The sequence below is a fragment of the Tiliqua scincoides genome, chromosome 4, assembly GCF_035046505.1.
Source record: "Tiliqua scincoides isolate rTilSci1 chromosome 4, rTilSci1.hap2, whole genome shotgun sequence".
Taxonomy (NCBI): Eukaryota; Metazoa; Chordata; class Lepidosauria; order Squamata; family Scincidae; genus Tiliqua; species Tiliqua scincoides.
The window spans coordinates 151,071,841-151,088,574 of NC_089824.1; the positions used below are offsets into that span (position 1 = coordinate 151,071,841).

The window sequence follows — 16,734 nt, forward strand, 5'->3', positions numbered from 1 at the left end:
ACAGATGGCCACCAGCCCCTGCTTGAAAACCTCCACATAGGCAGGCTATTGCAGTGCCCAATAGCTCTGACCATTAGGAAATTGTTCCTCACACCTAGCTTGAATCTGTTTTCTTGTCATTTCAACCCACTAGTTTTAATCCTGACTTCAGAAACCACAGAACATAGTTCTTGTCCTACTTCTGTGTGACAGCCCTTCAGATACATGAAGACAATTATCATATTTCTCCTTCTCTTGCCTAGGTCAAACATACCAACTGTTCCACATGGGTCAGAACCCTCACCATTTTAGTTGCCCTCTTCGGAAACCCATGCCAATTTATGTGTCCTTTCTAAAATATGGTGCCCAAAACTGGACACAGTATTTCAAGCAACATCTAACTAGTGCAGTATAAATTATTTCTCATGATCTGGGCTCTATGGCTCTGTTAATGCAGCCCAACAATGCACTCACTTTTTTTTTTTTGTAGCCATACCACACAGCTGACTCATATTCAATTTATGGTCCACCAAACATTTCATCTGCTACTCCCAAGCCAGAGTTCCCCATCCTGTCCTTAGGCTTCTGATTAGTTATTCCTACTAGAAGACTTTACATCTGCCTCCATTGAACTATCTTGTTGGCATGGACCCACTAATGGGGCCTGTCATGGTAATTTTTAATCTTAATTTGGTCTTCCCGGGTGTTAGCTATCCACGCACATGCAGGTTTGTTTCGTGTGTAAATTTGATAAGCATCCATCTACCCCATCATCCAGATCATTCACAAAAAAATTTGGAACAGTATAGGGTCCAAAACAGAGCCCTGTGGCACTCTATTCAGTACCTCTCCAGGTTGATACAGAGCCATTTAACAGCACTATCTGAGTTGTTCAACTAGCTTTGAATCCACCTAACTTTAGTACCATTTTATCCACCATTGAGTAGCTGTAAAATGCTTTGTTGAAATTTAGGTACACTTTGTCCAGTCTATCACACTATCAAAGGAAATGAGATTCATCCAGCGTGACTTGTTCTTGACCAACCCATGCTGGTTCCTAGAATCATCCCATTATTTTGTAATTAATACTATTGAAGATAAGTAGCTTTAAGGTTTACAATTAGGCAGCAATACAAGTTTTAGCCTTTAGGTTCTAGTTAAGTCATAAGATCCAGTTCACTTCTGAGTACTGAAACAGATTTGGACAAGTATCTCATCCCAGGGGTAGAAAGAAAGCTGACACCATTTTCAGTCATTTTGAGACTGGAATGCACACACTAAACTCTCACATAGGAATGAAGAAAATTTATTTTTCATTTACAGAAAGCAGTTTGGTGTTTTGTTAATAGCAACTACAAATTTTCTCTAGAATGCGAGTACAAATAACTTTATTGTTTAAAAAACTAATATACAAGTAGTGTGGTGGAATTAGAATAGCTTTTAAATGCTACTGTGCTCTTAAGACATCATTCAACAGCCTATGTACAGGTTTATATTGCTAACGAGAATAATCTGCACCCTCCTGTATAGAAACTATCAAGTGACATCCATTTTAAAAAATGCATATTGTGCTGCTGCACAGAGTTGGAGACAAAGTGAATTTTAGTTCTGCAAAAATGGTATTAGGTGTTTACTGAATGTTGATCTGATGCAGAATGATTTACATATTCAAAACACAACCTCACGCTACAATTTTCTTATAAAACAGCAGGTAAGGAGTAGATGTCGACAATGAAATAGGGGACAGGGAATTCAGGAAGTCTTTTTCCTCTGTAACCTTCACTTCAGAATCATCAAAAAGTAGCCACTTCCCCTCATACTTCTTTAGGCTCTGCATTATGTGCATTGCTTTGTTTTCTAGTTCGTTAGAAGCAGTACCAGTCTGATCATGGTGTTCAACCTCTATGATTTCTTTAGTATGGCTACACTCTGAATTTCTAGCTTCAGTGATCATGCTAGCCATTTTGTCAGAATGAATTACTTTGTTACTGGGCAAATCATGGTTAGGTTTGCTTTTTTGTCCTCCAAGAAGCCCTACGGCTTCTATATTTTTTTTGTTCACTCCTTTATTAGGTTGAACACTTCCACCAACTCTAAAGGAGACCTCACCATCATCATAGTCCTCAGTGATAGCTCTCGCTTCTTGCTCAGTCAGTGGTTCCGGGCAAATTTCACACAATGGATCAGAGATGAAGTTATCTTTGTCTAATTCTAAACTATCAAGATCTGTAATTTTTACAGAGGCTGTATAATGCCCACTGCTGATTGTAATGCCACTGTGCATCACAACAGCAAATAGTCCATAGAGTTCATTGGCTGGGTTTATGCTCCAGTCATCCAAGGATAGCTTGAGAGGCGTCAGTAAAGGCGTATTTATCTTGGAGAGTCCACCATAGCAATCAAACCTTTTGGAGGAAAAAAAATGTTAGTTAGGTGGTATAGTCAGCTTTCCATAGTTCTCTCCCCGCCAGAGACAGTTATTCCTACTTCAGAAAGTGATACTAGTGTATAACAATCCAATTCTTTATTTTGGGTGTTTTCTTTTAAGCACAAGAAATTTCCTTCCTATATTTACATACAAATATTAGGTAATGTTCCAAAATGACTTAATAAATCTATTGCTAGGGCTGCAACCCCGTGTACAGTCCATGGAAGTAAGCCTCACTGCACACAGAAATATTTGCTTTTGAATCAACATGATTGAATTGTACTGCACATAAAGCTAGGACAGACTAATATGGTACAGGTGGCACTCCAAGGAAGTATCCCACAGTTAGCTTTCATTAGATTTCCAGGTGTCAACTCAACCAAATATTCACATATAATCTGCTGCAATGACTAATAAATCCAGTGACTAAATCATTATTTATGATTTAATCATAAATCATACTAAATCTACTCTCTCCCTTGTTACCAAGAAAGCAGGACAATCTTATTGTTAAATAGGTGCAGTACTTGTATTTTCTGACGTCCACCAAATGTTTACATGACCTACACTGGTGCTTCTAGAGAAAAAGGAAAAATCAGCACACCCATGTTTTTAAAGTAGTCTTATAGATTCAAATCCTTCTTCGATCCCAAAGTGAAAGAATCAACTTGTCTATAGACATAATTCAATTACAGATACACATTAATTCACATTTAACTTTGTTGTAATTACACCCTTGTATTACAGTTTTGCTGAGTCTGTTGTTTATACTGCTGGTATATTTGCTCTATGGATTACATGATGTTTGCAAATTCCCTATTCATTGCCTCTGATGTCATGGAATATTCACAAGTGTCCTAAAGTAAACAATTCAGTTAAAGGGGGGGGGGGGTTGAATACACTGCAGCTTTCTTGAGCAACTTAGGCTAATTTGCTCTAACCATCTCACTTCATTTGGTGATAGACAGACTGTAAATTCTTGTAAGAAAAGACCTTGATTTCTGAGGGACGAAAGGGGAGTGTGGTCAAGGAGATGGAGTGCATGCAGGGTTCACATTGCATTTGCCATTTTGAACCAAATCAGCTAACTCTGAGGCAAGACATTAGCAAATGAATACATTTCCACATTCCAGTTAACTTTTCGTTGATGTTCCTGTTCTAACTCAAATTGTCCAATGCACTTGCTTTGCATAGTGGGTGCTAACCTGCATAGAAAAATACCTCACTAGTGTGGTAATTTAGAAACGGCTTTTTCTAAGATATGCCTTCTTCTTCAGTCCTTAGTTGGCGCTTGTAGAGCAGGTTGTCCTCTCAGCCAATATGCATCTGTAGGATATGTATTATTACAAATATCAAAAGCTAGACCAGTAAAAATGAGAGAATATGGATTTAAGGACTTTACTGGAAGACTGGGATTAATTCTATAGTATGTTTTTAAAAAATTGCCTTTTACTTCAGTGATATTCTGTTCAGAATTTAATGACTGTCTATTGCAGTGATTTTCAATCACTGTGTCGCAAATGGTCTGCAGATGTGCCATGGGAGTTTGGAGATAGTCATATATTAGTAGGGCCATTAGGGGATGAGAGCCCCCAGCCAGCAGTGCAGTGTGCCTTGTCAATTGTCAAAAAACCAATGGTGTGCCCTGACAATTTTAGCGCCTTCTTAGTGTGCCTTGAGATGGAAAAGGTTCAAAATATCTGGTCTAATGGTTTAAAAATATGGGAATATGTACACAGATTATTAAACAATTGTTATGACTTTCAGCAGAGTTCTCGCTTTGGTACGGCCACTGGAGAGGCTGCCCTGGGCCCCGCACTTTCATGGCCAAATATGGCCTTGATGCCATATGAGAACCAGGATGGTGTAGTAGTTCTGGACTTAGACCTGGAAGATCCCCGCTCAGTCATGAAGCTTCTTGAGTGACCTTCAGCCAGTCACCATCTCTCAGCCTAACCAGCCTCACAGGGTTGTTGAGGACAAAAAGAGGGGAGGAACGGTGTTTACCACCTTGAGTCCCTTGGAGGAAAGGCAGCATAATAATGTAAAAAAAAATAAATAAGGAGGCCGTGCAAAAGTTAAGACAATTAGTGTCCAGTTGTTGTATTTAAGGTCTACTTGGATTTTTTTTTCACCTGTTGGAGAAAATGCTCATGATCAAGTGAGTGGAATTTAAAATTGGCCATTTTCCCTACAAGTTACAAGAGAGTATTTGCCTGTGACCAAAGCAACGAGGAGATAAAAATGAGACACATTATATCTCCTTTAGAAGCGGAGATAGTTTTGTTTAGTGGTTCAGAAGGCAGTAAGGAATGGCATATGGCAGGGATGGCCAAACTACGGTTCACAGCCACATGTGGCTCTGACATATAATGTGTGGCTCTCAGAAATATGTTGACCAAGCTCCTTTTTGCATCACAATTAATATAAAGAGGTAAATAAGAAATTTTCAAGCTTTATAATTTTTACCAGGTATAACCTGAGAGTCCACTGGATTAAAACCCAAATTTAACATTCATGATGAGTAAATATATTTAAGCATTTAAATGTTTCTTAAGTATTGTAGCTCTCAAACATCTGAAATTTATCATATCTGGCTTTTACGTTAAGCAAGTTTAGCTAGCCCTGGCATATGGCCTGCCATTTTTAGAAATGCATTGGCTTGAAGAGTACTTTGTTGCAATAGGGAACACAACTTGAACACACCTCGTGGTCTGGCATCTATTCATATGGGACACTCATTGCAAGCCTTGTCTTATGAACTAGAAGGGTGATATTAAACAAGCAGTTTAAACGCGACTGACAATGTGAGGTTCCACTGAAAGCACAAGAAATATTAATTGAGCAATGTTTTGGAATACTAAATTATGGTTCATGTTCCTCATTCCAGAATTAAGCTCACTGTGTAAGTGGTTCCATTTTATTATTCGTCCATACCTGGACAAAATGTTTTTGCAGCCACAGTGCCTTTTCACATAGTTTAGTCACAATACTCACTCTAAGCCACTAGCAGCAAAGCACTTCAAGTGGATTGTTATAACTTCAGGCATTTTATCAAACAGAAGACTGCGTTCAGCTTCTGTATAATGACAACAATTTTCACAGAAGTATTTGTCTTCTCCCACAATTCTTTCAACTGAAGCAAACTGTGAAATTGCCCACTTCAGAGTCTTCATTTCCGTTTTGGGCTCTGGAGAAACTACCCAAAGGGGGGAAAAAAGCATTATATTTAGTTAGCTCAATTAACTAAAAACTAACATTTTTAGTAAAGTTCTGGCAAGTTGTATTAGAGTTGCAAAGGTAAATTATTAAAATCACAGGGACAGAACTGAGAAATTTGATTTAGGGCCCAATCCTACCCAACTTTCCAGTGCTGATGCAGCCGCAATGCAGACCCAAGGTAATGGATCAAGTGTTCCCTTATCTTGGGGAGGCCTCTTTGACTGCTCTTCCACTGCAGGATGCAGTGCACAGCCTGTTGGCATGGCTACACTGGTGCTGCAAAGTTGGGTAAAATTAGGCCCTAAATATCTTAGAGCAGTGGCTCCCAAGCTGCAGAAGCCCTAGACACTGCTGCCTGATTTATAACTGCCAAGGGGCATGGCTAAAACGGTGATGGGGCAGCAGTGCTTCCACCCTCTCAGTAGCAGCTTGTTTAACCCTTGGTACACACAGCCTAATCTGCCCTGTCAGTCTCACAACCCAACAAAAATTGGGTCATGACCCATTGATGTGTCCTGGACATACAGTTTGGGAACTGCTGTCTGAAGAGAGTACTAGGATAATGAAGTGTTACATTTCAGATACGCAATCACCAAGAGCTCAAAAGTTTTTTTGCTGTGAGCTCAGAATTCCTGAAGCAAGGCCTCTGAGATCTTTCTCTAGACCAGCAGTCTCCAAACTGCAGCCCATGGCGTGCCAGGATTTTCACTCTGGGCATGGTGGTGAAGAGGCCCTACCATTCTGCCCTGCAGCCACCATTTGTCACACTTGATCTTCACAGAGCTTTTTCCGAGAAAGTGGCTCCTTGGTGTAAGGCACTGAAAAGATCAGGCATGATGAACTGTGGCTGCAGGGTGGAATGGTAAGGCCTTGCCACCACCACACCTGGAGTGAAAATCCCAGCACCAAGATCCATGGACCAGAGTTTAGAAGTCCATGTAAAAGATGGAAACTAGCAACTACTTCAGCATGTGCAGGAAACAAGAAAAAGTGAAGCAGCTTCAGATTAGGCAAGTGGCAGAGCTGCCTCCAGCCACACTCATAACGACCACAGAGCAGACTTGTAGGTCTCAGTGCCACACACCCACACATTTGCTGGCAGCCATATTGTGGATGCCGTGTTTTGTTTTCATGTTAACTTTACAGAAGAGGACAGAAGACAAGGAACAATAGAATGAAATTGACAGCCAAGCCTTAAATACCATCATCATTCATACAACATCTATGTCTGTTGTCAAACATCTGAGTAAGATTACTTCAATAGCATTCTACAAGACAAGTTTTAAAGTCAAAAATCTTAGTTACATTTTTCATCCTATCATGAAAGTTGGCAGGAATATAACAAAAAGAAATTATAAATACGTAGTGTATGTTCTCAGTAATTTAAGCAAATTGTGTAGCTATGCTTCCCATGTACTTTTGTCCTATCTAGACAAATAGAACAAATCTAGAACTAATGGGCTAGAAAGTGCTGCATACAGACATACTAACACTTTATACTTACTTTCAGAATTCTCTTCCACCTCTGAGACATCATCTTTTTGCACTGGCACACTGATGTCTTGAAAGTCTTCTCTTCTTTCAGTGAAACACTCACACTCTAAACATCGTGTTCGCAACACCAGCTTACCCTGGAAGAGTCTCTCCACTAAATTAAAGACAGCCAACTCTGTACATAAAGAAATATTATGTACCAGGTTAGATTGAACTCTTCCTCCTGGTTATTGTCTGTAAGAGATATATTCTAACAGTTTGTATAGGCATTCAGCTTCATTGGCATGACAACTTGCAGACCATAACTAGAATCTAAAGAGCCCACGCACTAATGCATTCACTAGGGTTCCCTTAGTGGCCTGTTCTTACTGCAGCTCCTTGAGTTGCATTTGATGCTACTTGTTGAAATTCCTTATCTTTGAGGAGCTTTCTGGAGGATCAGAAGGAACTGCAATAGGAAGAGGAGCTTCGGAACACAGTTGAAAGAATCTGTGCTCAAGCAAAAGTTCTATATAGCTCCTTAGGTCCCAACCAATAAGAGGAATACAATTACTATTAGGTATTACATTACCTCCCCTGCGAGACCCCTATAATCCTTTTAGATTCATGCAGATTCATTCATTCTCTCAAATAACTCAGGAGTGCAGACAATATAGTATTCATTTGTGAAATTATTTTTCACAACATGAGATAAGGAATGCTTATATGGGAAAAGTTTCTTGCATCTGAAAATAATTCTTTTACCAACCTACAGATTATAGATTATATTTTCTATTTTAATAAGAACTCAGATTTAACTGAAATTCAGTTGTCTACAAAATTAAAACCCATAGGTTGAACAAACATTAAAACACTTCTCAGATGTCTACAAATCTGGACTCTTGTACTTTCAAGTTAAATCTAATTAACCCAGCCTTGTAGTTTGCCATTCTTAATATTTACTCTGGCCAAAATGAGTATCCCTGTTGTGCCCTGCAATAAAGCTGCACTGTGGGGAAGGGGGATGGGCAGGTTTAATGCGCATCTGTCTCTGCACTCCCATATAGATATGTTAGGAAAATAGTGTAGGCAAACAACACTTCTGGTCTGTATTTTGCAATACTGAAACACCAAATCTAGCAATCATGTCTGTGTATGTCCGATTTGTTCTTTTTGCACACACTTGAAACAGAAAAAGTGTTCAGGCTCTGTGTTAAAACATAACCAAGCCAAGGAGGATGCTTTTGGGGGGGGGGGGGAATAGAAAAGAACCAATAATGTATTGGTCAAGAACTTGAAGACTACAAAGGAGATCAGCCATGTTCCCCCCATTGCTAACCTCTCCTGTGTTTTTCAGTCCCTTTTTCACCATCGTTTTCCACAGCAAAAGATGAATCACAATATTCTTTCCCTGCTTGATTACCACATTCAGACTTGAGGGAGACCTCTGCAAGTGCAGAGTTTCCAATTTCTTTAATCTGATCTTTGGACCCTATGTTTGTTGTTAGCTTTCCCAAACTACAGAATTTAGACAGAATGCTAGGTTGGTTGGTTGAAGACTTTAACCAGTTTAACTTAAGTCGTGATTTTTTCTGGCTCAGCTTTGTACTTTCATTTTCAATAGGATGCCTAACTATAGCTTCTGTGTGGTTTTCTAATTTTTCTTCCAGTGCTTTTCTCTTTGATCGAGTCCGCCTCTGATTTTCTTCTGCTGCAGTCTTCTCTTTGGTCACTTTGGATTTTTTCTTTTCATTGCCATCTTCCATATCACTTTTTCTTTTCCCATTTCCTTTAGTTTTGTCTTCAGTGTTCTTGATAGCTTGGCCATCTAGCACAGGGACATCTTCCCCAATATCATCAGTACTGTCTGTATTTTTACTAGACCTCTTTTCCCGTTCAACTGTAGGCTCTTCCAGTAATCTCTGCTTCAATTCTTCCTTTAAGAGCTGACATGTTTCTTGGATGTGTCCCAATATGCACTGCAATACTTCTTGGGCATCATGCTGCAAATATCCCTCATACATAGGGTTGAGTTTCCTATAAAAAGTACAAAACATCATGTACTGTAACATAAATGCACTGTTCAGCCTTATCCTTCAGTCTGTAAATGAAGTCTACTGGCACAGTTATAACTGGGATACACAAGATAACCAACTTACGGTTATCTACTAAGTAGAATTCAGATTCATGTAATCTGAATACAATTACAGGGGACTCTCATTATCTGTGGGGGTTCCATTCCTAGAAACCCTGAGGAGATGGAAAACCAAGGGTAGTCATAGTTTTCATCCCTCCAAATCTGAACTGGAGCACAGCTCCAGTTGGTCCTAGAGGTTTTCTGAGGCCCTGCATGACCACCCACGGCCACTGCAAGTCTCAGAATGCCAAAAATATTCAAAAAAGGTGACTTCTGGTTTTATAATAAAACCAGAAATGATGTTTTTAATGTCTTATAAGGTGTTAAGTACAAGGCAATGTAAACAAGGCACAGTTTTATTCTAAAACAGGAAGTCGCTTTTGTTTTGTATTTTCGAACACTCTGAGGCCTACAGCACGGCTGTGCACGGATTCTGCGGGCCTCAGATAGCCTCCGGGTTTGACTGGAACTGTGCTCTGGTTGGGGGGGCTGTTCACCACTCACATATACCACAGATCAGTGGATAACGCGGGCCCCCTGTATAATACTCCAGGACAACAGGAAAAATGTCAGAGAAAATAAAGGCATGAGTTACCTAGTTTTGCAAGCTTACAATGTATGTGAAAGTATAACTAACCATACATATTGTAGGCATTTTCAGCAGAGAGAATGCAATCACATTCAATCATTTCTAACATCAATGCCATGAAATCACAGTATAAAAAATTAACTAGAAACAAACACACTGACTAAGCATGTTAGTGAGTGTAACCTTTCATGAATGGTGTTACATTATCAAAACCTTTTTATTTTAAAAAATAAGATTTTTAAACATTACATTCAGATATTATTAGCAATACTAAGGTTTGTTGAACTCTATTTGTACCTAAGTGTGTTTAGCAGTCTTCTTGGCTGAGTAGCAAGTTCATCTGTGTATTTATCTGTATTTAAAAGAAAGCTGGCTTGAAGCTGTTCAATTGTAACAATCAAGGAGTGTAAACTGCAGACTAACTCATCATCTGCAAAGGAATCTTCTTTAGGGATCCCCTGTAAAGACAGAGAAAGAACTGTTTGCTTTGGAGCACTGATTTTTCATAACACTGGTGTACTGAACTTCTTTGTATCATCTTAAGATAAAATGATGTAAAAATTCAAAAGTGTTCCAATTTGAAGGCAAGTATAAAAGGCACAACATTATAAGCCCTTAAACACCTTAAAAAATAAGTTTCAAACAGACACAAAAAATCTTAAGTTACCAGTCTAAATTACCCAGCTATAGAACTAACAAGTAATTTATTTCTTCCTAAAAGGAAAGAGCCAAAGTGATTGGTTATGCTAACTCCATGGTATAGCTAACTCTCTTACGTAGTTGCAGTATGCCTGAAGGCAGATATCAGATTCTCACCTTATCAGTTTCATCCTTTAAGCCTTCTTTCTTCTTTGAAATTATATTAAATAGTTGTTTCACTCCAGATTTAAAGCCTGGGCAAAAATAGAGTACCTAAATACAGAACAAAGAACTGTAAAATGAAGAACACTGTGTGAAAAATAAATCTCAGATTATCCTTATAATTTCTCTTTTTTATACATTTGTACAATTTCTCAGCAGAAAGCCAGTGTGAAATGTAGTAGGTCAAGCATTTGACTTGGACTGAAGAGACCTGGGTTCAAATACCCTCTTAGCCATGGAGTTCACTGGGTGATTTGGGCCAGCTACAATTTATTAGCAAATCATACTTTAAAAAATGAGACACATTGCTGGAGTAATAATAGATATAAACCCCATGATCAGAAAACATTCTGGCTGCAGAACCGGGGGTGGGGGGGCAGGGCGGGGGGAAGGCATTGAGGAATCTGAGCAATTCCTGCTCTAACGGTTGCTAATCTCACACTCATTTTGTGCCTTCCATTGACAACTAGAGGTACCATGCAGGGTCCTTCAGTTGCTCATCTATAAAGAGTCATCTGTGACTCTCTCAAGCCACAGTTCAGTGCTTCTAGCACAATTAATGCACTAACAGTTTACTGAAATATTATAAGCTTTTTTAAATAAATCCATATAGTGGTAAAATCTGTTTGTGTTTTCTGCTTATTTTAACAAGCAAAACTGACTCACTTATGGCTCGTAGTGCATACCAATTACAGGTATGGATCTCATATGGGGAAAGTTATAAATTCTGCTCATTATAAAGTCTTGCCTATAAATTTGCTTAATCCAACACATGTAGATAACTATGAAGGAAACTTTTATGACTGGGAAAAATATTTGGCAAACACTATGATGTTGACCCAGGTATGCAAATAGAACACCACAAAGTAGTGTTCCTCCACTTTCTGCTAACTCTTAGATTGCAGGCATGTTCCACACTGTGCCAGAGAGTCTTCCAAACCTTAATAGCAGCTTTTCAAATGCAAGTTTGTATGTTCTAATTTCATTATGATTTTACCTGAAGGATGCTGTTAAGATAACAAGTGTTGCCAAGATTGTTCAAGCCTACAAAAGGCAGCATGTTGTCTTTCTTCTCACAGCAAACGGGTGAAAGTGACTGAGCTGCAGGAACTACCTGATCACTATTATACAAAGAGAGCCAGAAACATTTTAATTCCAAGATATGGACATATAACGTTTCCTCCAGATTAATTCACAAAATTACTGTAACCAGAAGCATTTGACAAGCAATGTACTCCATAGATTAAATTTTTTAAAATGTGGCCCCAACCTGCTTGAATGATCACCATTTTACATCGACTCAATCTTTAATTTTTTTTTACAGAAGAAGAATCTTTTATTACAGTCACTGACCAGAACAATTTTTTTTTACAGAGGATTTCCTCACAGTGAAATATCCTAGTGTATATATACAAAAATGAAGGCTCAGAAGGCTTTCAGAAAACATAGTTTAAGAAAGTATTCCCTATTGTTTTAAAAAAAATCAGTGTTTTGCTATCTAAAATTGAGTACATAGCCTAATTCCATATCTATATCAAGAGACAGAATAAACAGGCCACAATCAGTGTTTAAAAAAAACCCTAAAAATTCATAAGCTTAAATTGTAAGTTAAAAAAAAAATACTTGGTTTCATAGCAGACAGGCAGACCAATGCTATCCCTTGCCAGCCCATAGCATGTAGCATGTTACATAACCCAACAGCTAAAAAACAACACTTTTTTTACTTAGGCTGCCTGGCTTCCATTGGATCTCAGATTCACTAAATGCCAGAAGGTGTTTGATACGGTCCCTCACTAAAAGCTGTTGAGAAAACTCCACAGTCAGGGAATAAGAGGACAGGTCCTCTCATGGATTGGGAACTAGTTGAGGACCAGGAAGCAGAGAGTGGGTGTCAATGGGCAATTGACCAAAAAAGTGGAGAGAGGTGGAAAGTGGAGTGCCTCAAGGATCTATCCTGGGACTGGTGCTTTACAACATCTTCATAAATGACCTGGAAACAGGGATAAGCAGGGAGGCAGACAAGTTTGTGGATGACACTAAACTTTTCTGAGTGGTGAAGACCAGAAGGGATTGTGAAGTGCTCCAGAAGGATATCTCCAAACCGGCAGAATAGGCAGCAAAATAGCAGATGTGTTTCCATATAAGTGTAAAGTAATGCACTGGTGATGGGAACCAAAGTGAAAGGACAGTGGCGTCACTATGCACAAGCAACCTCATGTCCCTCACAATTTGGTACATGTCCAGGTACAATCGACAGCCGGTGCAGGTCTGTCGGCTATGTGCAGTGTGCCCACCCATAAAAGCCCTTTTGCACATACGCTAGCAGGCGTAGGGGAGGGATTGTCGCGTGGCTCCTTGCTTTTCCAAGATGGGACAAACCATACAAAACACAGCCCCACAGTATCGCGTTCAGTGGGTAACTTAATACTCTGTGCAATGGTCAAAGTGGTCAATATACAACTTATGGAAGTGGTCAATATACAGAGGTTGGTCTCCCATAGCGTATATGCAGTGTCTGTCCATACTGTGAAAATCAGGTCAACTTAAGGAGGTGGTCATTATAGAGAGGTGGTCAACTTTGGATGTTCTACTGTACTTTAAAAACAAGTGACCATCAGCAAAGTCAATATCCATCATGTCAGACCACTATCCTAGAGACAATTACATGGAAGAAAGCCCTATAGTACTCAATGGGACTTACTTGCAGGTAGATATACATAAGATTTCACTGTTAATCATGATTCATTATCATGTGTAGTCCTCTCCCAGGAAGAGATCAACTATGTTTACAGGCTCAGATTAGGAAACGCTAGTTTAAACTGCTATTATAGTAGTCTTATGTCAGTAGTATATCAGTAGACTGATATAGTCTTATATCAGTAGTATTATATCAGTCATGAAATTATGCACAACTGATATGCTATCTGCTTAAAGTTTGGCATTTCCCACTCCACCCATGTCTACAGGTAAAGAACTAAAGGCCCACAACAAAACTCAAAGTTCTTCCTACATTTGTGATGAGTGATTGAAAAGAACTCTTACATACATTTCAGAACACTCATATTCTGAAGCCTTTTGTTCATTTTCTTGTGAGTCTGTGAAATCCAGTGCTCTTTTTGTTTCTCTTTTCTGAAAAAGCTTTAATGACAGCCTGCTTTTTTTTGATGGGGTACCTCTTGAAAGTCCATTACTGTCACTTGGTAATACACCTGGCATTTTCCCCTGGACAGGAACGCTGAGAGAAGAATGAAATCCACCTCAAGAAAAAACTGTAACCTGCAGTCATGCCTGTTAAAGTATATAAAACACTGTTTTAGATTTTGGGAGTAGTAGCATGCACTGAGAGAACACTATGGCAGCATTTCTCAAACTGTGAGCACGGACCCACTTAGTGGGTTGCAACTTGATTTCTGGTGGGTCCTGCAGAGCCTTCAGTGAAAACATGGGTGATGGAAAGATTGCCTCAAACCCTGAAGCTATTCAGAAAATCAGATAGCAGCTAACTGCCCTGCAAAGAGCTGTGCTCTTGCAGTTTAGAAGCTTGTGATATAAGCTTGTGTGAATACAAGGTGATAAATGTTTCCCGTTTTTCTGGTCGTCCCCCCCAGTACATCAAGTACAGGTAGTGGGGGCAGGTGAAGGCTGGATCATATAATTAAGCCCATCAAGGCTTTTTATTAGGCTATTCATTAGCACTGCCTCATTACAAGAAATTGTTCAACTTTTTTTTTTGCAAATAAAATAAATTATTACTTGCAAGTAAATAAAAATTCTTTCTAGATCATCCATTAACAAAAAAAAGTCTTGTAAAGCTAGGTGGGTCCCAACATTTTCAACCACTGTGCTGTGGTACATTGGTGTGCTGCAACCTGTGTGCCATAGGAATTTGAAGGGTCATTTATTAGTGAGACCAATGGGGGATGTGAGCCCCCTCTACTGGCAGCATGTGCCTTGTCAAGATGATAAGGGCTGAAATTGCTGTGACAGTGTCATTTTAAGTAGTGGGTCCTGGTGCCAAAAAGTTTGAGAACCACTGCACTACAGCAACAATAACCAGACCATCACTAAGTGGCCTAGCTTAAAAAAAGTAGAACTTCTGCACTTATAATCAGCACAGATTGCTTGTTTCTATTCTTTAAAAACTATTTTGGGTTCGAGAAAGCCATATAGACCAGTGATTCTCAACCTTTTTCACCTCATGGCACACTGACAAGGCACTAAAATTGTCAAGGCATGCCATCAGGTTTTTGACAATTGACAAGGTGCACCATGCTGCCAGTGGCTCACATTCGCCACTGGCCGTACTAATAAATGACCTTCCCGCAAATTCCTGTGGCATGCCTATGGACCACTTACAGCACACCAATGTGTCATGGCACAGTGGTTGAAAATGGTTGATATAGACCAGTGGTTCCGAACCTTTAGAAACCTGAGGACCACTGAGGCGAAAAGTGGGATTGTCGTGGACCACATATAGCTGTGGGTGGTCTGGCTTCCGCCCTCTGTCGTGGTCTGTTTTCCAAGTGCTCCCCTACAGATTATCAAGGACAGAGAATGGACTCCCCACAGCTACAGCCACAAGCGTTTGTGGCTGTGGGTGGTCCCCACCCTCTTTGGTGGAGATTGCTTGCTTAGCAAGATACTGGAGGTGATTGAAGGCAACTTTTTTTCTGAGACCCCTTGGACCATTTCTCAGGGTCTCGTGGACCACCTGTGGTCCCAGGACCACAGACTGGGAACCAGTGACATAGATGATAAAGAAATTTCTGCTTGGTCATTTTTGCACTCAACACCTACTTCTGGATGTCTAATAAGAAGTGAACAGTGGAAGAACGTAAGTTGACAACCATCCATCCCTTTGGGCTGCATTCTGTATTAAGGTTACTTCAGAACACAAAGTCTGCACGTGGTTGGGGGACACACACACCCACAGCAGCAGCATCCTCCCCCCCCCCATGTGGTGGCTGGAGAGGCAGAGCCTCCCCTCTGGAGTCCTTTGAAAAGCAGCACTACCATGTGAGGTGCTCACTGTGTGACATGTGGTGACTGGGGAGGCAGGTGAGTCCTGGAAGAGTCCTTTGAAAAGCAGCAGCGCCACCCTGTGAGGTGCTCAAGGGGGGGGGCGTGTGATAGCTGGGGAGGCTCTGCTTCACCTGCCTCCCTGACACTGCACCTCATGCAGTGAGCAGCACACACGGTGGCGCTGCTTTTCAAAGGACTGGCAGGGAGGCCCTGCCTCACTGGCCTGCCCCCGCTTCAGTGGATACCCACGGCTGTCCCCGCCCTCGCCAACCCCGATCCCTGCCCCGAAGAAGGCACAGAAGCGAAGGCACGGAAGCCCCTTCAGACGATCGCAAGACACGCGTGTCGGGGGGGGTCGAGCCACGGCAGAGGGCTTGGCGGCTCCGCTTGGGGACATCCTCGGGGAGCGGGACATCCTCGGGGAGCGAGCCCGGAGGCGGCTGCTCCTGGTCGGGCCAGGGCCCCGCGCCCGCCCACCCCGCCCGCTACTGCCAAGGCTGCCAGAGTCGCCGCATCTCCTCACCCGCTACATCTTCGTGGTGGCTTCAGGCGGGCGGGGGGGGGAAGGCTGCTATCACGGGACGCCCCCTCCTCCCTGGGTGCTATGGAGACAGTACGGGACACTCCAGCCCGGTTCCCCTACAACGGGAAACTTGGCGCGTTTTGCAGTGCGCTCAGGACCCCTCCCTTCAGCCCGCTTCTCGCGCCCGGCGCCTCCGAGCTGTCCAGGGAGGTGCCTGATTTAAAATCCCACCTCGCCGAAGCCTCGTGAGGACACGGGCGCCACCGCAGCCGGCTTGCTGTACGTACTGGCGGGCGCCCGTTTTGTATTCAGGGTCACCCCCATAGCTGACCATCTCCCCCGCCGCCCCTTCGCTTCAGGCAGTTGGCAAAGCCAGCCCGAAAGGGGTCCTGACAAAAAACGCGCGCGTGCGGCGGTAGGGGCCTGGCTGAAAGAGAGCCAGCTGCGTTACGGGTTAACGGAGTTACGTAGAGAGCCGAAGGGGGATATGAATAATATCT

The 16,734-nt window shown here is 41.4% G+C and overlaps 1 protein-coding gene across 2 annotated transcripts; it reads right to left on the bottom strand.

The window, feature by feature from the left end:
* Positions 1–1,269: 1,269 nt before the first annotated feature.
* USP1 (ubiquitin specific peptidase 1) lies at positions 1,270–16,370 on the bottom strand. 2 transcript variants are annotated; one of them, XM_066626121.1, is made up of 9 exons: positions 16,235–16,370; positions 13,736–13,977; positions 11,687–11,810; positions 10,645–10,740; positions 10,126–10,286; positions 8,442–9,139; positions 7,134–7,298; positions 5,405–5,606; positions 1,270–2,384 (listed from the first exon to the last, which is right to left on the bottom strand). In XM_066626121.1, the coding sequence occupies exons 2-9, from the start codon at positions 13,903–13,905 to the stop codon at positions 1,661–1,663; spliced, it is 2,340 nt and encodes a 779-aa protein (XP_066482218.1). In that variant the 5' UTR covers positions 13,906–13,977; positions 16,235–16,370; the 3' UTR covers positions 1,270–1,660. The 2 variants fall into 2 exon arrangements, with proteins under 2 accessions (XP_066482218.1, XP_066482219.1); XM_066626122.1 differs by lacking the exon at positions 16,235–16,370 and having other exon boundaries at positions 13,863–13,928.
* Positions 16,371–16,734: the final 364 nt, after the last annotated feature.